The 21,841-nt window shown below is 45.0% G+C and overlaps 2 protein-coding genes across 2 annotated transcripts; both read left to right on the top strand.

The window, feature by feature from the left end:
* The first annotated feature begins 7,736 nt into the window (after positions 1–7,736).
* On the top strand, positions 7,737–8,690 carry LOC112993741 (olfactory receptor 51Q1). Its single transcript, XM_064509004.1, has one exon. It carries the CDS (start codon positions 7,737–7,739, stop codon positions 8,688–8,690), a length of 954 nt encoding a protein of 317 aa, XP_064365074.1.
* Positions 8,691–17,348: 8,658 nt separating this feature from the next.
* Positions 17,349–19,420, top strand: LOC112993742 (olfactory receptor 51G2-like). Its single transcript, XM_026117622.2, has one exon. It carries the CDS (start codon positions 17,823–17,825, stop codon positions 18,774–18,776), a length of 954 nt encoding a protein of 317 aa, XP_025973407.2. The 5' UTR covers positions 17,349–17,822; the 3' UTR covers positions 18,777–19,420.
* Positions 19,421–21,841: the final 2,421 nt, after the last annotated feature.

Genomic DNA, 21,841 nt, shown 5'->3' with positions numbered 1-21,841 from the left:
GTATTCTACAGTGACTCAGTCTTATTAGGCTCTTCTGCAGATTTCCTCAGCTGGTCCTCCTTTTTCTTGAGTAATTTAGTATCATCAGCAAACTTGGTCACCCTGTTGTTTTCCCTCCTTTTCCCAGATAAAATAAATTGAAAAGGACAAGCTCCAGTACAGATGCCTGCAGGGGTTCACTGTAAAGAATAGCCATTTATCTTATGATTCAATTATTTACTAGTATGAGGGACTTCACTTGCCTGATGACTGCTTGTTTGATGACCTTTGGTGGGTGCCTTATTCAGAGCCTTTGGGACTCCAAGTAGAGTCGATCAGCTGGATCTGCCTCATCCAGAATCTTTTCCAGTCCTTTGAAGACTTTCGATATACTAGGGAGGCTTGTCTCCATGTTATAAGAGCCGTGCTGACACTTCCCCAGTATCGCATGCTTATCCAAGGACGGTTGATTCAATCCTTTACTGTTTTCTGCAACCTTGTCCTGCACAGATCTCACATCCCTGGTTCTGCAGTTCTCTAGATCTCCCCAGAAAGCCTTTTCAGTGCAAGCCACGTGAACATGTGTCCTGTGTCCATGAAGATGTACTTGTACACGTGATGCTCAGTGCAGAAGATGGGGAAACTCTCCCTCTCACTTTAGTCCTACCAGTATCCCTTTTCTTGATGGGACAGGTGGGTGGGTGCACCCACATTTGCTCCATCCAGCTGACTTGCCTTGTGCAAGTTGTCTCTGGGGCCTGAGATCGAGAGTCTCCTTGTGAGCTCCCACCCCACGGTGAGCTGTGGTGAGCTGGCTGCCCTGGGGCAGACGGCAGAGACGTTTCTCGCTGTCCCAGCACATCACGTCAGGGACACCTCACCTCTTGCTCCAGGTGCTCCTTCCCAGGGGCAGGCTCAGCCCAGCAGCTCTAGGGCAGTGACTTCAGGGTGTGCTGAACCCATCTACCCGATGGTGTCCCACCTGCTCCGAAACGCTGTGGGGGTCAAGACGCTCAGAGTCTTGCTTGTGGGCAAAAAGGACACACGCTTACATATAAAGCCAAGAATTTGTTGTCAGTATAACTGAGATCTTAACAGTCTAACACAACAATCACTGTTAGTCCAGATCTAATCGTTACTGAAAAAAGAAAGAAAAATAAAGAAACGGATACTTCTCTACAGAAAAAAGAATCTCAATAATAATAATCCAGTTAATATTGTTATGCACACAGTTCCTAGTTTCTTCCCCTTTTTTCCTGGGGTTTTACTCATGCCTTCACTGCTCCTCTGGGTCCTCATGTTGAGGGCTTCAGTCTGGTGGGGGGTGGGATGTTACAACGAATCATCGACAACTGGAGTCCTTCACAGAGGGGAATATGATAGTGATGCTGATGGTTTCTTCTTCCTCACTCCAGGTTCCAGCTTAGGTCATTTTTATCTTTGCTAACATGCTTTTACCCCTTGCTCTCTCTTCACTAGTCTGCAAGTCCGTGATACATGCAAATTTCCTGTATGTGGTGCATTTTTCGCGTTAGATATTTGTTCTTTGTTCTCTTTGTTAACGCTAATAAATGTTTCCGTCCATCTACTGGTCTGCATTTCTTTAACTGGTGAGTTGTTTATAGATGTGGGGTCTCCGGTGCCAGCCTGTGCCCCATCTCTCATCATCTCCTGCCAGCACTCCTCTACGCTGCATCCTTAGTCTCTGCTTCTCAAGGCCTCTGCTATCAAGCCGAATCTGTATTTCTCGATGCTACCTCATTATGTTAGAGTCATAAATATCTCTTTCCACACAGAATAACCACTTGTTACTACTGTCTGTATGAAATGATAAACTAGGGTTTCACCATACAGTGATTAGCAAAAGTAAAACAAAATAGCCATAGCCACCTGGTCAGAATAAAAATTGCTGTTACTGCTAAATCCAGTAAAAACAAAGATGCAGGCAGGTCAAGACAAATTCAGACAGAGAAAGCCTGACAAGCCTCAGACCTGAGGCTCTGCAAACTCATTACAAAGCCTGTGGTCTGTTACAAGCAACAGCAATACTGCATTACTGCATTAATCACACTGGAGCTGTATCTCAGCCTTGGAGTCCTTTAGAAATAAATCAGTGTTTGGCTACGAGAACAGCAGTGATAATCCCAGGGTCCCTGAGAGAATATCTAATCTTTTGTTCTTTTCCCTGCAAAAATTACTTAATACACTTTAAAATAGAGTGTAAAGCAGGGGATTTCCTTGATGCAGATAAAAGGAAGGGGATAAAGTGGAGATATATCTTATCTTGGAAAGATGCTGTCACTTCAGATCTTTCACTTCAAATACTTAATTGTTCTATCCATCAATATTTTTGTTGTTTAAAAAATTGAGGAGGATTTTGAAGGTGGTTGTTAAAAATGAAATCAGTGATTACATGCCCAAACTCTTGGATCGCTCTTGGCTGCCAGCTCTGGTGACAGTAAAAAAGAGCTTTTCTGGGCCCAGCTCTTCCCCTCCGCTGCCCAGCAGAGCAGCTCAGCAGCTTGCCCAGCTCAGGGGACACTGCTGGCCTTTAGCGAGAAGGAGCAAGAGGCACCACGGTGCAGGTCTGTCCCAGCAGATAGCTCGGATGAGAGAAGGAGACACCTTCATCACTCAAAAGGATGCTGGGCATGCAGAGACCTCAGGGTGAGCAGGTGGCAAAGGAGAGATGGGCAGATACCGCTAGGAAGACCTCAAGGGCTAGTGTGGCTTGTTGCCGCTCCTCAGAGACACCCCCAGGACCCAGCCTGTGGGGCAGACCCAGAGGATTTGCGAATTATTTACGTACAGACATCATCCTATGCTTGACACCTGAGGACTGTGAACAGCAGCTGGTTTTGTATTTTGCTGCTCTCTGCTGATGGAAATATAGGAAGCCCAATATGTGCCACTGAGTCTTTAACAAAACCCCATTATTTATTTTCCTAGGGAACACACGCACATGCTGTGCTTGCCAGAAGCGCAGCAAGATAAATTGCCTCTGTTTGATGAAGTACTTTAATATCCCTGAATGGAAGAGGCTATACATATAGAAGTTACATGTTAACCAAGAAAGAACAAAAACTTGAGTATATTCCTATAATGAACAAAGTAAGGAAGGATTAATTGGAAAAATGGAAAATGATACACAGTGAGAGATATGTGCATGAAGACAGATAGATCACAGAGAGAGTGATCTTTGTTAAAAATTAAAGTCCCCCTCTTACAATGAGGATAATTGAGCCTGGATAATTTCTGAAGTCCATTCCCCTGCTGCTGTCCCAGCTTCTATTATTGTTGTATTAGTGATACTAGCAGTCACCTCCCTGACTATTCCCTAGAATATCTGTTTATGGACCTGTTGCCCCTTAATTTGTCTAATCCCCTTTTAAACTCCCTGATGCTGTCCCCCTTCATAACCTATTGTGACAATAAGCTCCAGAAGCTCACTACCTTCCCTATAAAAGAAGCACTTTTCCCTGTTTTAGATTCATTTCCTGCAGTTTTCAAGTGCCCTGCAGTTCTAGTATCGGTGGGTGGCTGCCGTGCGTTCAGCTTATCTGCTGCCTTCATGATGAGAGCTCCCTGCTTGAGCTGACCCTGCTTGAGCAGGGGGTTGGACCAGATGACCTCCGGAGGTCCCTTCCTACCTCAACTATTCTGTGATTCTGTGATTTTGTGATTTGGTCATACCCCCCCAACGTTCTCCAAACTAGAGATTCCCACCCATTCTGCTATCTCCTTCGCAGGCAGCTGCCCCCCCTTGATCACTTCAGTTCTAACTCCATGTTCCCCAATTCTGTCATCCTTCTTCAGATTTGGGCACCAGCCCTGCACCCACTACTCCGGAGGCTGGCACAACCAGGTTTTGTATACTGGTCTCATAGGTCTTCTAACAGCACCAGGTTGGCAGCAGTCTTTCACTGGCCACATATGCAGAAAAAGTGACCTTTTGCCAAACAAACTGGTGTGACTCCTGCCACAAAACAGTCATAGCAAGGGGAGAACTGTGCCATTTGTACAGCACAGTACTGAGACGGGAATCTGTATTTGCTGGGTATATTTCATTTGATAAATGCTATGTCAGAATTTTAGCAGACACATCAATAAAGTCATCAGTAAAACAAGCTAAACAGGTACTGGAAATGACTAGTTGTGGCACAGGCTGGTTGTCCAATTCCTCTGGTGCATCATCCATCCCATGCTGAGCTCGTGTTATTGTGGAAACACTGCTACCTGTAGCCAGGGTAGTATTAGTGCAAAGCTACTTTATGAATGATTGTAATATACCTCAATTTTTAAAATGTGCAAAAATGGAGATAAAGGAAAAACTTCCTGGACATCCTTCCACTGGAGCAAGAGCATTATGTGTTTAACTCATCTCCACCAAAATCAGCATTATCTTGTGCATCAGCTTCAAGGGTGAGGGTGAGTGCTCTTGCGGCCTATGGTCAAGATCATTGGTAACCTAGCAGGAGCAAGGGTACCTTGTATCCTAAAGTTTAGACTGTCTGTGCTTTACCTAGGGCCAGCCCTGGCTGAATTCAGATATGTAATTCTCAGTTACTGATTCAGACGTTTTCCTCTCTGCCATGTACAGTCTGAAGACATCTGAATTTGACTGATGCTTACGTGTTTGACAGCAAAGATCCAGAGGTGCTTACACCTCATGCAGCTGAGCATATTTAGAAGTATCCGAGTCTGGGTGTCTAGTCCAGGAAAGCTGTTCCAGGTCTCTGATCGCTTGTGATGCCTTCCCTGAACTTTCCCTGTTTCACGCACCCTTTTTGAGATGAAGGAAGCAGAACTGCACAAGATCAGGGTGAACATTAGGTTTACACAGCAGTATAAAGATGTTCCCTGATGTTTATTCCTGTCCTAACTATTATTTGCATTTAGGGTGTTTTCTTTTTTTCTTTTTTCTTTTTTTTTACGTTTCTGAGCACTAACCACAGAGCTACTCAGCAGTCAGTGAAACAAAAGGTTTAACCTGCAACTCCTGTTCCTGTTTTGGAAACTTGTTGCACTCAGCGATGTTTCATGGGCACTGTGAAAGCAGTCTCAGGCTTTAACACAGCTAAGAGAGAGGGCTGGAGCCTTAGTTCGTGCACTGGTAACAGGTACAGGGCAAGGACAAGGAGCCATGGAGGACCATAACAGAGCTTGTGCACCAGCATCTCCACCAGCGGATAACGTCACTGGTAGAATATTATTTGTCAAAGGTCGGTGAAGCATTTCCCAGGTTTTACTACGATGCTGCGTGTTGAGGATCCATTTGGCTCAAAGGAAGCAGCGTTTGCGGTTCTTAGTTCTGCTGCTTTCCAGCTTCCCAGCGCGGCTGGGTGGCCGGTGGGGATGGCGAGCGGGGACTCTGTGGTTTGTGTCCCCCACCCAGTGGAGAGCTGAAGGCACAGCGAACCCCTTAGTTCCTATTCCCTTTGGCTGGTCTGCAGCGCTTCACAGCAACACTTCGCTTCCCGGGGACACGCTCATGCAGCCTGTGGATTGCTCATAATGCTCATTCTCAGCAGTGTTTTGTCAGGAAAATATTATAAATAGCTCTGTGTGGGCAGCACAGGGAGGGAGCACCTGGGCCTTGATTCTCCAGTTCTTGCAAAAGCTTGCATCCTTGGCGGGACTGAAGTTTTCAGTGCAGTGAGGAGGAAAGACTAATATGATCTTTAATCCCCCATGAGCACAGCACCACTAAGAGATGGGAGCACAACGAAAAGCTGAAATAACTGATATCGTTTGTAAGTTCCCATTCAGATTTCTACCTTTATATTTACTTCCTCCTGTTGCTACTTGCTCATTTTTCCACAGTTCATAGATCTGTATATTTTAGGGCTAGAAGGGACCAGCAAAGTCACTCGGTTTTAATTCCACAATTTGAAAATAAAGCGGAGAAGAAAGGTTGGAGGTGTGCCACAAGAATGAAACATGACCTGGAAAATTTAAAGGAGCTTGGACTGTGTAGCTTAAAGAACAAAAGACCAAAGAAAACTGTCTCAGTATGTAAAGCAGAGCTGTGGAAAAGGGAATAAACTCTTCTTTGTGACCGCTGTGGGTAGGGCCAGGAAGGATGGGTTTAGCCTGCAGAAAGAGAGGGTCGCCATAGGAGTGGGGTGAAGGCAGTGAAGCGCAGGACTAGATTGCCTAGGGAGGATGCTGATTTGCCATTGCTGGCACTTTTAAAACCATACTGAGCAGGTGTCCATCAGGAATGGCATGGCAGAGACGGATCCTGCCTTTGGGCAGGCAATGGACTAGCGCACTGTCCCTCCGTGGCTGATCCACAGCTACCAGTGGTTCATCAGAGATGGGAAAGTGGTCTCCTGAGGGCCCTTTCAGACACATTTTCTACCAATTGTGTGACGACCTGGGTGATCACATTTTACTGGCATTAAATCAGTGAGCTCACTTTGAACTGAAATTTCATCCGGTTGCCCTTTGAAGACTTCAGGCAGAAGAGAATCTGTAGCTTCTAAGGTTGGTTGCTCCCACTGGATAATGCTAAATAACTCTAAAAAGTGCTCCTAGCTTTAATTTAGCTACCAAACCTTTAAGACTTCAAGAGATAAAACTTCTCCTACCTCCCCTGCCATATCAAAGGGTTTTCTCTTTTCAGAAATCTCTTCCTCTTGAAGGTACTAGTAGGCAGTAATCAACTTGCTTCCTAACCACAATGGCAAATCTGCCATGTTTTAAGTCAGTTTTACCTGCTTAGCACAAAATCAGAACTTAGTGCCTGGTATGACTTTTTCAGATTTATGCTGCTGTGTCTTGTTATGCTTTACTGTTGTTTAAAAGATGTTCAGATTAGAAATCTTGTGCACCTGCCAGGTACTTACAAAATTTTCCGTGGATAAAATAAACATGCAGAATTTCTCATGTCTCGGTGTAGTTGCATGTTGTATTTATGAAAGCAATACATTTCTCCTGTCAGCTGTTTCTCCAAGAATCTGCTCTAAACTGTGGGCAATCAACACAGAGACTTGGAGGATATTCCCTGGTCATGTTACGTCTGTGACAAGTGTGTGATCAACGGCTCCTGGAGCTTCAGTTCCTCGGTCATTCAGGGCACCTTGAAGTCAAGGTATCAAAGTGTGTGTCGTGTGGGAAGAGGGAGGAGAGGACAGAGGACAACTGGCATGAAACTACATCTCATCCTTCAGTGGGATTGGGAAGCCATCAGGACTCAGTCTAAAAAACAGACAGCACTTCTAAATTCACCATTTAAAGAGAACTTCTTATTTCTGGAGTGAAAAACCATATCAATGATACAAGACTCTCCTGACTCCATTAAGTGGAAGCCCTAAAATGCCAAAGGTGCAGGTGAAATTAATATAAATATCTTTGCTTCACCCGGTACATGTGATTAATTGGTATTTATCTGGGGGACAATCACAAACTTTCCTCCCTTTTCCTAAAATAATAATGTTTATAACAACAGTAATATTGCATATTGGCATTTACAACAGTAATAGGTAAATGAAGAAATTATCAGGTTCCCAGGCTACATGGTATTTATTCTTGTCATAGCAGAGTGTGGTGATTGTATCTTTCTATGCTATGTTTCTGTACCATCATCCTTTCAGGTACATAACGACTTGTGCTGCAGCACTTTGAAAGTGCCAGTGCATGTAACATAAATCTATTTGCTTAGATTTTGCTGTTTAGGGTTATTTCTAGGTTGCATATTTTTCTTTGGTTCACTGCTTACGGGTTTGTCTTGCCTTTTTGTGCTTCAGTTCATCATGTTGTGTTGCAATAGAACCAATTCCTCTCAGCTCACATTCGTCCTGACAGGCATCCCGGGGCTGGAGACTGCCCGTGTCTGGCTCGCCATCCTTTTCACTTGTGTTTACATGGTGGCACTGGCGGGGAACTGCACAATCCTCTTTGTCATCGGGACCGACCCGAGCCTCCACGAGCCCATGTACTGTTTCCTCTCCATGCTGGCCATCACAGATTTGGGGCTGTCTCTGTCTACAATGCCAACCGTGATGGATGTTTTCTGGGCTAACTACAGGGAAATCAGTTTTGATGCCTGTTTTGCTCAGAGCTACTTTGTTCATTCGTTCTCTTTCATGGAGTCTTCGGTGCTTCTGGCCATGGCCTTCGATCGCTATGTGGCCATCTGCTACCCGCTGAGATACTCCTCCATCCTCACCAGCGCCAGGATAGCCAAGATTGGGCTGGCTGCCCTGTGCAGATGTCTCTTAGGGGTGCTCCCATCCCTCTTCCTGCTGAGAAGGTTGCCCTTCTGCCGGTCCCATGTGCTCTCCCACTCCTACTGCCTGCATCAAGATGTGATCAAGCTGGCATGTGCAGACATAACATTCAATAGCATGTACGCGCTAGCTGTAGCGGTCCTCATAGTTGTGTTAGACCTCCTGCTCATCTTTGCGTCATATATACTGATTGCTAAGGCAGTCATGAGCATTGCCTCCCCAAGTGAGCGTCTCAAGGTTTTAAACAACTGCTTGTCCCACATCCTGGCAGTCCTGGTACTGTACATCCCCATGGTTGGCTTGTCCGTGGTTCACCGTTTTGGCAAACATGTTTCCCCTCTCGTTCACGTCCTCATGGCCAACATCTACCTGCTGGTCCCCCCCGTGCTGAACCCCATCATCTACAGCGTTAAAACTAAACAGATCCGCAGGGGTGTCCTCAGGCTCCTCACACCAAGGAGGATCTTCTCCCCATAGCACCATGGGACCTGAGAGATGTCCTTCACAGAGGTCACTTCTCTGGGAAGCACCCACTTAATATAATGATCCAGATGTCACTTCATCATTTGGAAAGTTCATTTGCTTTGCCTCACACAGGGCACCCACTCAATGCAGTTATTCACATGGTTGTTATTCACATCCGCACATTAATAATCATTCATCAGAAATCCCAGTGCATGAAGTGAGTGGAGCCTGTGACCAAGTCTCTCCCTCTGCTTGCGATGAGCAGTGCTAATCCTGACTCCATCCCTGTGACAGCCATGGGTTTTCACAGATTCACAGATTGTAAGCGACCATTAGAGCATTTTATAGCCCACAGTTTCCTGCAGTTAATCCTGTCCCATGACTCCTTTAAATGCTTTTCATTCTAAGTACCTGAATAATGCTAACTGTTCCGTTTACAGGTTGCACAACCAGTCACAACCTGATATCAGTGCCAGTGCAATAGTCATGCATGAGTATTTGGTATTTGTATTGTTGGTTTACTGCATTAGAAGTTTGATCTGTTCCAGGCAATTTTGATAAGAAGCTTTACATGAAAATGGAAATTTAAGTCATCTGTACACCTCAACAAATTCTCTACCCACTCCACTTCCCAGCTCATTCTGCTCCTGAAATCCATATTTCTAATACGTTTCTTAGTTTGCCAGATGTCACTCACAGTGCTTTGCTCCCACAGCTTTTCATGATGACTCATAATGTTTGATGCTCTTGTTCTCCTCTCGTTTCTTTCTCCTTTCCTGTCCTTTGCTTCAAAACTCTCTGATGGTCTTTTCATTCTACAACTTAAATATCATACTAAATTCTCTGACTTGTGCTTCAACCTACAGCAAAAGTACAAACAATAAATACTACCAATAATTGCCTCTGTTCTGGTGCTAAATGACAGAGATGGTTTTACAGAAAAACTGTTAAATGACAAAAAAAAAAAAACTTTCAATCACAGACTTTTCAGATAAACAGATATTAGTGCTGGACTTCTGTGCCACTTCAATGGTGTGCCTCTAATTTTATGCATACGGGTCAGTCATGTTGCTATCCATAGATAAGGAATTAAAGGATTATTTAATGTCTGTGATTCAAAGAGAACTCTGTTTCTTGTGAAAATCTCATTCTTAATTCTTTAGCCAGGTGACAAGCCTGCAAAGACTTTGGCAAGTGCTAGCAAGCAAAGGAACCGGATTTCTATTCACACAAATTGACATGTCCTGAATTAATGATATATACTCAGGGTAAGAAAATGGGCTTGGGCTGGTCAGTAGAAATCTCTTTGGAGAGACAAGTGATGGGAAAAACAGGAAGGAAAAGGTTGAGGAGTGTGAAAAACGGGGTGAAGACAACATTGAGAATATTCTGGAAAATATTGAGAGTATTCATGGGGGGCATCTCAGTGGAGGACTGTGGTGGTCCCAAGAAGGAGAGACAGACAAAAAATGTGGAAGGATAGAAGATGTTGTTCAAAGAACAACAATCTGACAGGACATTTTGTTCTTTTGCTTGTTTTACAGCAGGGACTCAAGTGCTTATTCCATTGATAAGAATATTTCTGGTAATATATTGCATGCCAAAATGATCAATACTTATGGGCTTCTGTTTATGTAAATAAAAATAAGAAGGAAGGGCTTGTAAAAATATGGAATTGCTTAGTAAAAGAGACTATATTTGTCATCATATGCATTTCATAGCTGTGGAGGACACACTTTGTAGGTTGTGTGCAGCCAGCTATAGAACACTATCAATATCTCTAAAACTCAGTGCTGGCAGTCAGTGAACATTTCCTATCAATAATGCATATCCGTGGAGCTTCAAAAGACTGATCCCTCCAAGCTTAGGAGAACCCTGCGTGGCTGCAGGGGATGCGGGCGAAGCCCGGGGTTTGCAGGGCCCGCGGCGTGCAGTTTTGCAGCTGGGCAGCTGCCACGGGACGTCCAGCCCGAGCTGGGCAACAGGAGCCACCAGAAATGGAGGAAGCAGAATTAAATGCATAAGCATTTTCAGCGACTTTATGCATTTCTGTTCTTTTATTCCAGTATTAGATATGCCGTTTCTTTGTGACTCAGAGGACCACGGCTTTTGACAGCGGAGACTATGGGTCTGACGTCATCTGTTACTTCAGCTCTGAAGGTTCCCAAAACATTCTGAACCGCACACAAATTATTTCAGTGGCGTGGAGAGCTTTCAGAAAGAGTCTGGTGCTGGGTGAAATGCCTTTAGGGACAGAGAGTTCACCACCCTCTGTAGTCACTTGTTCCAGTAATTAATTATAGTCTCGGTTAAAGACCACAACTTGTTTTACCTCAAGCCTTTTGTTCTGTTGTTCCAACCCACAATCTAAAGCCTTTCCTCCCGCATTAAACGGTCCCGTTTCTTTCAGAAATCCCTGACACATATGCAGACTTCAAGTAATGATCAAGCTCACTGCCTTGAGCTGGGGCTGAAAAGACCTAATTTGAAACCTGTGCACCGCACATGAAGGTTCCTCTTGGCCCGTCTGCAGTAATGGTTGGTCTCTAAATAAGGGAGAAAACAAACATGCTGGTCTGCTGGGTCAGTCAGTGAGTGCTGACGCAGGAGATCCCATCTGAAGAAAGGGGGACGCGAAGCCACTAGAGCCATTTAATGTGCAAGACATTAAATGCTAGATTCTCCAAGGAATGCCAAGCTGAATCAGGCTCCTCCAGTAGTTTTTCAGGCTCAAATATCTTTTAAATGGAAGCCCCATGATGCTGCAATTTCTAAACCTGTTCCTGTCTTTCACCGAAGTCTTTACTGAAGTTTTGGTTGAGTGAAGGTCATGTTGAATTTTTTTGGCTCTGCTCAAAGTTTTTGTCCATTTCAAATAAAAATAAAATGCTTTGAGGAGCCACCTTGCACTTTCCTGAGAAACATAAATAATGTTTCATGTTCCAACAGCAATAATCATGATTACAAAAAGCTCACACATATGTGGATAAGTAGTACAACTCCCATGCTCTTAGAAAGTAAAATATTCATCACCTGGATTATTTCAGATATAAGGTTTATGGTTTCAATCACAACACTGCACTGAAAGCTTGCGAGTTCAGATCTTAGGAATTTATAACCATGTTTTTCACTAGAATGTGCATTTTTTCTCCAATTTCTGAGCCATAATCAATTTTCCACCTTAACTGGATAAATATCCTCTTACAAGCAAATGAACACCAAGTCTTGTGTGCGCAAAATTAACAGACTTGCTCTGTTTAATGCACAAAGGTTTGAAGCAGAATGGCAATCTGTGTTTTAAACAATATTCCTGAGTTTGTGAAGCTGGGCGTGAGGCAGCTTGGCTCTGTCCTACAGCTCGTGCCTGGTGCTGCCTCTGCCTGGTGGACCAGGGCCGTTTGAACTGTTTCTCCATTCTGCTTCTCCCATGGGGATGGGGATTTGGAGCCACATAAAGCAACTTCTGGCCACAGGGAAAAGCCTGGCTCATCCCGGTGTGTTGCTGCTCATTCTGGAGGGAATTTCAGGTTTAAGGCTGCCTTGATTTTCTCGTGCAATCCCTAAACCAATGATCACGTTTCATTTCTCCTGCTGGCTTCGATACCCTGCTGAGACTCCAAGGGTCCCCTGTGTTCCCAGCATGGACTCTTTTGTACAAACTGGAGACGGAGACTCCCATTCCTCGTTGGACCACAAGCACGGCAGACGAGGTTGGAGCATTGATCTTGTGCAATGCGGGGTGCTCCAGCACTGCAGAGCTCCACTTGAGGAGGAGAGATGCCTGACTGTTTACCTTGTTCACTTACTAAAATGATACTGAAATGGCAGGGCAGTACCTTGAATGATGTAAAGATTTTTCCTGATGCTTTACTGCAAGTTTATTACACAAGGAAAATTATAAGAGGCAAAGCATCACTGCCTGCTGGAAATGCTTTGACTGTCATAAGTGCCCCGATTGCAACCCCCAGATCTTATGCTTCAGCCATACTGTCTTTTTCCACCCACACTCATTTTCTGGAATAGTTATAACTTGTTATGTTATATTTTTTTAACCATTTTAGAAAACACATGCACCAAGGAGATTCTGTGAATTGATTACCTGTACTTTTCAGCACAGCATTTTAAAGCAAAATGAAGTTGCTGCATCATAGGATGCAATCGAAAACTGGATTTCAAACCTCATCTTCTCAACGTGCTGGTTATACTTCTGCTTAGTTCACTGTTCCTGTTTTACAAGAAGGCGATGTATCCTAAGCTAGAAGGAATCTGTGAAATGAAAGACACACACACTCTCGCTCCATAACAGCCACACCAGGCAAACTTCAGAACATCTGAGGGTAGAGTTAGCAGAGGTAGCATTCACTGTAGCTATAAAAATGTAACTGTAAATATCTAGCAGCTATGACTATGTAGCTACAGATATTCCAGACAAAAAATGATTTGTGGCAAGAGGTGCTATCTTTTAATAGATGAACTTACAGTCAGATAAACTGTAAAAAATCTTTTGAACTCACAAGCTGTTCTTCATGTCTGAAAGGCAGCAATCTTCAAAGCTAAATATAGCTTGAGAAGAACAACCCTGTGATTTATGGCATGTCTCACATCTCTGTTTAATTCATCTTTTTATAATCTGGTGGAATTATGAGTTTACGCTCTCAGGGGTGTTTTCATGGTGTTTTGTCTGTTGCCTTGAAGACCAGGCTTGAGAGGTCAGAGGTGGAGTGAGTTCTCCCGTGCTCCACCACGTCTGCGTGAGTTCGCACTGGGCTCCTAGCTTTGGTGTACTGATGCACATCACCAGGGCATGGTGATATTGTGCCTTTAATTACCCCAAACGAGGAGCGGTAGGAGAGATCTTCAGTGCAGCCACCACCCAAATCAGAAGCCACCCACGCCCTGAGCCCAGCTCGTCTGGTATCCGAGTGAGCTGCACATGCAGCAAAACACAGAAACACAGCCCTCTTTGGTGTCCACACTTCACACACGGCCTGGCTCCTTCCCCACCCTGAGTTCAGCAGGTTTTCAGGCACTGGCATGGTCCTGGTGTCACGCACAGAAGCACCGCAGGGGACTTTCCTGCCTCCCAGTCACTGAGAGAACAGCTAGAGCTGGGGGTTTCCATTTATTTTAGACACAAAGCGGTTATTGCCAGAAGAGCAATTACAGAAACTTTCTCCCCCTGAGCAGTTGCTGCCTGGTCCCCTCTCCACAGCCCAACATGCACAGAAGAGGAGCACGCCCACCCGCCCTTACTGTGCTCCTCAGCATCGGCAAAGGCAGGCAGGGATGAACAGGGGCTGGGAAGTCTCCTGTGCTACAAGATGCAACCACTACCCCAGGGTCATCTGCAGCAGCAGGTTCTCTCTCCATGCATCCTCTTCTCGGTGCAGGCTGAAACCAGACAGGTAGACACTGGAGATAGCAGTGATCGGACTGGTGCTGCACCCAGCACGGAGCTGGCAGCACAGCATGGCATGGGCGAGTGTCAGACCAGCAGAGCAGGAGGTTGAGGAGAGGTGATGAGAACAGCAGCTCGCGTGGGAGACCCTCCACCTCCTTTCTGGGTCACCCAGCGGTGCTCCCAGGGCCAGGCTGGGGTTCCTCCAGCAGAGGAGCTGGGGGGACCAACACCCCCATGGCTGATGTGGGTGCAGCCTCCTGCACCAGACACCCGTGCTGTGCATTTCCCAGAAAAGTCACCAGCATCTCTTCCAGCTAAGCGCATTCCCCTTGTTCCACTCTCTTCTTTCCTAGACATGCACGGTGGTGGCAGCCCTCCTGGTTGGGGGCACAGCCCCATAATCCAGACACCTGGGCTTGAACCTAGGTGGGTTTCAATCTCAGCCCCAGGAAAGCAGCCCCAACACCCAGGTGTGTTACCCACACAACCAGGAATTTGGGAAGGGACCTTGGTTTTTAACGGGAAGATGTGTGAGCATATGATCGTGTATGTTATTCTGTTGAAATGAGACCGATGGCTGGCTGGTGCGGCCACAGCAGCTGGAAAGTGCTTGTACACCTACCCGGCAGTCTTTGTCTTAAAGTAGATTCATCCATTTCCATCTTTTGCAATCACCGAGATTTAAAAAAAACACAAAACTTTAAACAGGCTAAAATCATTCTAAATTGAATTAATACACAGGAGTGTTTCACTGCTTATGCTCTGTTAAAGGTGACTTTCAGTTTAAAGCAATAAATATCAGCTGAGATTCCCAGCTGAATAAGTCACTACAGGGATTGCAGGGCTTTTTTATAAATCCTCTCAGGGGTGCATATGCCTCCCATGCAAAATACATTTAAGGGATTTTTGGCATTATTTAGAGAGCATGACAAGCAGAAGGCTTTGATTCTGTTGCACTGGCCAGAGCAGAGGCTCCATTTTCAGGTAAGAAAGTATCTCTGTCTAAGCATCCATCTGTCCAGTGTTTGCTTACAAATCGGTGTTATGGTCTTTCAGATCCTTCACTTAGTTCTTAGCCATTGATGGGAAGCTAAGCAATATCTTGCTCTCGAAACTTTTTTCAGTTTCGCTATGACTTACAGAGTTTGCACCTTACTCTGGTCATCTGAGCGTGGTGGAACCTGAGGTGACACACATAACCTGTCCTCCTTTATTAGGATCTAGCACCTCATATTTTTCAGTGAAACCAGTGTGAGTCTGCAGGAACTCTGTTCAAGGCAATGGCCCTATTTCTGTTCACTGTAATGTGCTGAGTTTAATGGCTGATCTCACCTCAGCCTCAGCTATTACTAAAGAAAGCAATTTTACCACTTTGCTGCTATTCATACCATGGCGAGGGAGGAAGGAAATACCAGAAGAACTGGAAGAAGGCAGAAAAAAAATCTTTAAAATAGGAAAGAAGAAAAAAAAAAAGAGGTCTGGACAGTACAGGGAGAGAAGAGCTTCTGGGCTGTGTAGAAACTCAGCAAGCAGAGTATTTGGACTGTAACAGCAACCAGCACCGTTGCTCCAGGACAGCAGAAGAACAGAGTCGGCTCAGCCAAAGCCCACGGTAGCAACCCACATAGTGCAAGGGCTGGAGGTTGAGCCCAGGCATCAGGTGTGATAAATTGTTAGACCTGTCCATGGCATGGTCTTGTCCTGGACGACCAAACTGCTCCTGGCAGAGCCCATGCCGGGGTGGACCTGCATTTGGCACCAGTCACCTTCTTCTGGAGTCCGGCACAATTTAACAGTGCAAATGATGCTGGGCTGTGCTGGTCAGCCCAGGGTTAGAGCACAGGCCCTCATACTGCTTTTCATTATATAGATTGTCGTGCATTCCCTGAATAACCTCCCAGCCTCTAGCAATTTGTTGTTGAGGAACTTCCCGAGATACCCATATTCTTAAGTTTAAATTTTAGGCGAAAATTTAGTCATAATACCTAGATAATTTATGCATAAACAAATGATCAAATAATACTTTTAGGTAAATAAAGAGAAACAGAAACTTTTATGGACTTGTCAAGTACAAGTCATATCAAACAGATCATTTTTCTTCAATTGAAAGGTAACAAAGTTGTATATAGCGGGAAAAGAAATCTGTCTTAATACTTGACATGAATTCTTGACATGAATTATATTACACAATATTTTCATAAACAAGTCAGAGAACATTGCTGAGCTTGAACAATTATAGGGAAGATTCAAAACCAGTTTCTTACTTATTGCACTACTCAAACAACAGATCAAATGGGAGTCTGAAAGGAGCATCCTGGGTCTGATACTAGCCTGGATAACAGAGTAAAGAAAAATTAAATCGACAGCTTCTCTGGAAGTACAGAGAAAAACAAAATTAGTGCCCAGAGTAATTTTGACAAATTGGAGGAACAGCCTGAAAAAAAAACAAACAGAAAGAAATTTACGTTCAGACTAGGAAACAACAGGGTAAACAGCAGCAAAGACTAGTGAGATAACAAAGATATAAACTGAGCACAAATCACCAGCATCATGTTACGGAGGAGAAGGTGAACATCATAGGGGAATGCATCCATAGCAATATTACCCATGCAATATGCGTAATTATTCTTCTGCTCTGTCCAGTTTTGGTAAAGTCTCACCTGGGGTTTATCACTGCTATGGAAGATTTGATCGAATCACTGATTTAGAAGGAAGGTTGATCTGGCCTCTTGAGCCTTTCCACTTTTTTCATGGATTCCAAGATATAACTGAACCCAAAGCATCTGGAGTTTAACTTCACTTAAGGGATAAAGTGTATAATTAGGTAAAAAAAATAGAGAAGCTCACTGTATTCATTTTGTGAGTAATACCATAAATGCTAGGTGTTTTATGAATGTTCATCTATGTATCTATCTCTACGGAAAGGGCAGGTATCATGCCTTTGACAAAAAAGCATTCAAAACTGATGGTAAATGAGATGATCAAACCTGGCAGGTAGCTGCATTTTCAGTTCCATGGGAAATTCCAAAAAAGAAAAAAAAAAACACTTTTACGGTAGGAAAGAGGGACTCCCAACTGAACTGAGGGATATATCTCCAAAAGAAGATTGTTAGCTGTGACTCAGGGTGATCACAGCCCCTGAAGAGGAGGCTATAAGTGGGGGAAAAAACTATTTGGAACAACTGAGGCGACAGCACAAGCTGGAGCAGGGGAAATTCCCATTAGATATAACAAAAAAAAAAAAAATCCCCATGCAGGTGGTCAAACACTGGGAGAGGGTCTCAGAAACATCGTTTTATCTCTGGTTTTGGAGATATTCAAAACTCAGCTGGATACAGCCCTGAGCAACCTGCTGTAACTTTGAGTTTGGCTCTGCTCTGAGCGGGGAGTTGGCAGAGACTTCCAGAGGTCCCTTCTCACCTAAATTGCTCCATGATTCTCCATGTTACTCCATGATTCTGTATGATAATGTTTTAATGAATTTAGGGAAATGGTTTTCAGCCTTTTCAGTCTATGGGTCCCTAAATATTTTTCCAGGTCATCACTGAAATTAGAAATTTCACATAATTGGATAGACTTGTTAGTTATGCTTTGTAACTTCTCTGTAGTCTGTGGACCACAAGGCTTCCATCATCATGGATTGAAAAACACCGGTTTAAGACATCCCTTTCCTTGTCTTTGTTCCAGTGTTTGTATTACAGGGGACATTAACTTCAGAATTAATAGGACTGTCCGTGGATACCATGACTACACCCAATGAATCAGTCCTCACTTCTCCTGTCTTTCTTCTTACTGGACTTCCTGGTCTGGAGCATGTCCACAAGTGGATTTCTATCCCAATTTGTTCCATGTATCTCACAGCCTTTGTGGGGAACTGCACAATCCTCTTCATTATCAGAACAGAGCAGACACTCCATGAGCCCATGTACTATTTTCTCTCCATGCTGGCACTCTCTGATCTGGGCCTCTCCTCCACCACCTTGCCATCAATGCTCAGCGTGTTCTGGTTCAATAACCGAGCCATCCACTTCGATGCATGCCTCGTCCAGATGTATTTCATCCACACCTTCTCCATCATTGAATCTGCCGTGCTCCTGGCCATGGCTTTTGACCGCTTTGTTGCCATCCGGGAGCCCCTGAGGTATGCATCCATCCTGACAAGCTCAGTGGTCGCCAAGATCGGTGTGGGGTTGACCATCCGGGCTGTGCTTTTGGTGCTCCCAGCTTCCTTTCTCCTGAAGAGGCTGCAATATCACACAGTAAACGTTCTTTCCTACTCTTTTTGCCTACACCAGGATATCATCAGGGTGGCCCAGTCAGACAGGAGAGTCAGTAGCGTTTATGGCTTATTGGTTGTTCTTTCCTCAATGGCTCTGGACTCACTGTTACTTGTTCTGTCTTATGTTATGATCCTTAAAACTGTCCTGAGGTTTGCATCTAAGGAGCAGCGGTCCAAGGCCTTGAACACCTGCATTTCCCATATCTGCGCTGTCCTAATCTTCTACATCCCAATGATTGGTCTGTCTATGATTCACAGGTTTGCGAAAAATGCTTCTCCCATTGTTCATATCCTCATGGCCAACATCTACTTGCTGGTCCCGCCACTGATGAACCCCATTGTGTACAGTGTGAAAACCAAACAGATCCGTACGCGGATCATCAGAAAGCTGCGCAAGAAGCTGGGTGTGACTTCATAGCCGTGGTATCAGCTGCCCTGGAGCTGAGGGGGTCTGACTGTGACTGCATGGACATGTAAGTACAGCCTGGCATCGCAGGCTGCAGGGAACTCACAACAGCTCAAAAAGGAGATGAGAATTCAGTTAAAAGCTGAAGGGCAAACTCATTGCCTGGTGTTAACTCGAGTAACCCTGCTAAGGGTTGAAAGGTGTGCCATTTTAATGATCAGCTGTGACTTCTTGCCTTGCACACAGTAATATGTTGTTAATTAGAAGAAATGTGTATGACCCCGAATGATCTAGCTGTGTAAATATTTTAACCAAATGTAATTTGTTGTATTGATTTTTCTTCTTATGACAATGTCTAATGGAGAATCATGTTCTGTCTGCTTTCCCTGAGAAATAAATAAATGAATAAATGCTTCAATAAAGTTTAAAATGTAAATGACAGGGTATTGGATGTATCCACCTACATTGAGCTGGAAATATTAGCCATTTGCAGCAGTTATTTGGAGAATGCAGTAATCACAAAGCCAGAAAGGAATAAACAATAAGAATAGTTATTCTCAGTGCGTAAAACAGAGAGTTAAAGATGAAATAGAGTAAAAGGAAATGTAGGCTATCAAGCAATAAGCCTTTTTAAGAACCAGGTCTGTGGGTCTGCAGGGGAGCCGACAAGAGGGTTCCTTGAAATTGGACTCCTGAATAAATCATCTCAAACCAACTGGATAAGCTGTGGGACGCACCATCAGGATGGGCTGGCCATAGCCCTGCCAAACAAAAGTAAAAGTATACATATGCACCAGAAGTCCAGTGTTTGCAGGGCAGGCCAAACCCACTGTCCGTGCACAGGATGGACTGTCAGCCCATAAACAGATGAAACGGGGGGGGGGGGGGGGGGGGGAGGGGGGGGACAGGGAGGGTCCTTCCTTTCGTATTAATACATGCATTATTAATCCATGAATTTATTACGTACTTCTATTTCCATGTAAAAAAACAGACAGGATTTGGAGCATGGACAAATTAATACTGCTGCCTGGGACACCAGCATTTTATACCCTTCACAATATCTTATGGGTTAACCAAGTTTTGGCTGCAGACACCTTCCTCAGGAAAGTCTCCGTGTCTACGATAGCTCTGGTCTGTATCATGAGAAGGTTGAACCCAAGTCCACAAGTCCTGAAAGCATGAGTTGATCCACAGCTTTATGGGATAGAGACATTAATAAGGAGAAGACATACATGGTCAAGGACCAATCCTCAAAGAGGATTAATGGCCCAAACTTTGTGTAGTAGCTCTTCAGTAGCGCTGGGACCAAAGCCATGGGAGTGAAGAAAGGCTCACCAAGAATAGAGCAGAGTTGAGCAAAATGACTTGTCCAAATCAGGGCTGTCCCTGTAGCAAGTGGAGCAGTGGGGCCAAAATTAGCAAGGCTGACCAAAGCAGAGCCTGGGGAAGAAGAAGCAGGGGCTCAGAGGTGTGAGGTAGAAAAAGAAATGGAGAAGCAAACAAGCTGCGTCTTCTGAGACCTCTCACTGCCTTGCAGAGCACCTGGAGTTTTACACCTCAAGGGGAAGGAGGAATTCCTCCAGGTCTGGTTGCCCCAGGGAACTTTCCTTCATTTGGCTGCGCTGGACATTGAAGGCAGAGATGGATTAGCACACAGAGGTCTCTGGGTGATTTTATGAAGGTTCAACCTTCCAGACCAAAATGGGGTGCAGCCCCCTCCCAGCAGAGCATCCGAAATATCTCTGTGACGTCTGGGCTGCCCAGGGAGGCTTGCCAAGGGTAGTCCCAGGTGAGGGCTCCCCATCTTCCTCTCCCAGCTGCTCCCGCCGCTTCTCCTGGACCCTGTGACCTGCTGCTCCACCTTCCCCATTCTGTCTGCTCCAGTCCCAGGCTGCAACTCCTCCAGTAAACTGCAGAGCTGCCCCCTTTCCCCTGATGCCCTCCACTGCCTGCAGATGTGGGGCTAGGCCAGACAATGCTCAGTAGCTTTCCTATCTCCTCTTGCCCCTCTTGCACCCTTCCTGACACAAGACTTCCCACAGCTTTCCTGGCTCTGGAAGTGGAAAGAGAACAGGATGGAAGCAAGGAGCAAGCATGACTGGCTGGGAGAAGGTGGTGGTGGTGGGGAGGTCTAAAACACCTGCCCCTCCAGCCGTGCTCCAATACTATGATACTATGATGGATGAGGGCTAGGATCCTGTCTTTGCCTCCAACAACGTCAGGTAGCCCAGCTCCTTGCCCTGCTCTTATTTCTCTCCTTCTCTTAACTCCTCCACATTGGGACTTGGGAATTTGCTCAGAGCATTGCAGAGGGCTTCAGCCTGGTCACTGGGGCAGTGTCTCTCTTAAAAGGGTAACAGAGAGGAGAGGACAGAAAATGTGTGGTTTGTCCCTGCCTCTTTCATGGAGTCATTTCTGATGACTTCGGATAAATCACTGAAATTCTCTGCCCCAGCTCCAAATTGGAGGAATTTGTATTGCTTTGTTTGCCCTCTCTGGTAGGACATCTCACTTTGGCAGTGCTGCAATCAAACTGGAAACCAATAGGGGACACAAAGTGGGTCCGGCTGAGCAGAAAAGCAAATGTCCTTCCTAGCACAAGCCTGCACTCGGTCAGGTGCGAGCAGTCCTTTGTGCAAGGACAACATCTGGGTCCTCCATGTCCTTGGGTTCAGGGTTTGATTTGGGACAGGTAACAGGCATGTCCCACTGCAAAGTGGCCAGGCTGGCTCTGGTGAAGGAGCAATGATGTCAGTGTGAGGTCATCACGCGAGAGGAAATGTGTGCACACGGCATGATTTTGTGTCACAGCAGCAAAAGCCTCCAACTCTTTTAAAACTCTTAAATTCCAGTCACCTGGAGCTGCAGATTTCAGAGAGTTCCTGTAGTTACTGTTTCGACATCTTCTGAGACTGAAAAAGGGAAAGTATTTCATCATCTGCATATGATAAAGCTTTAGCATCTGGCTTTTTCCTCAACCAGAAGCATTTAGTGAACACTTGCACCTTGATTGACAGTTTCACTGTCCATACACTAATTTCTTTTTTCATGACTAATTTCTTTTTTTCAGTTATTTC

This window comes from Dromaius novaehollandiae, chromosome 1, assembly GCF_036370855.1.
Source record: "Dromaius novaehollandiae isolate bDroNov1 chromosome 1, bDroNov1.hap1, whole genome shotgun sequence".
NCBI classification, from domain to species: Eukaryota; Metazoa; Chordata; class Aves; order Casuariiformes; family Dromaiidae; genus Dromaius; species Dromaius novaehollandiae.
This window is presented reverse-complemented; position numbering and strand designations above follow the sequence as displayed.

Coding starts and splice junctions, on each gene's coding strand:
- LOC112993741 (XM_064509004.1), top strand. CDS start 7,737: ATGTTGTGTTGCAATAGAACCAATTCCTCTCAGCTCACATTCGTCCTG.
- LOC112993742 (XM_026117622.2), top strand. CDS start 17,823: ATGACTACACCCAATGAATCAGTCCTCACTTCTCCTGTCTTTCTTCTT.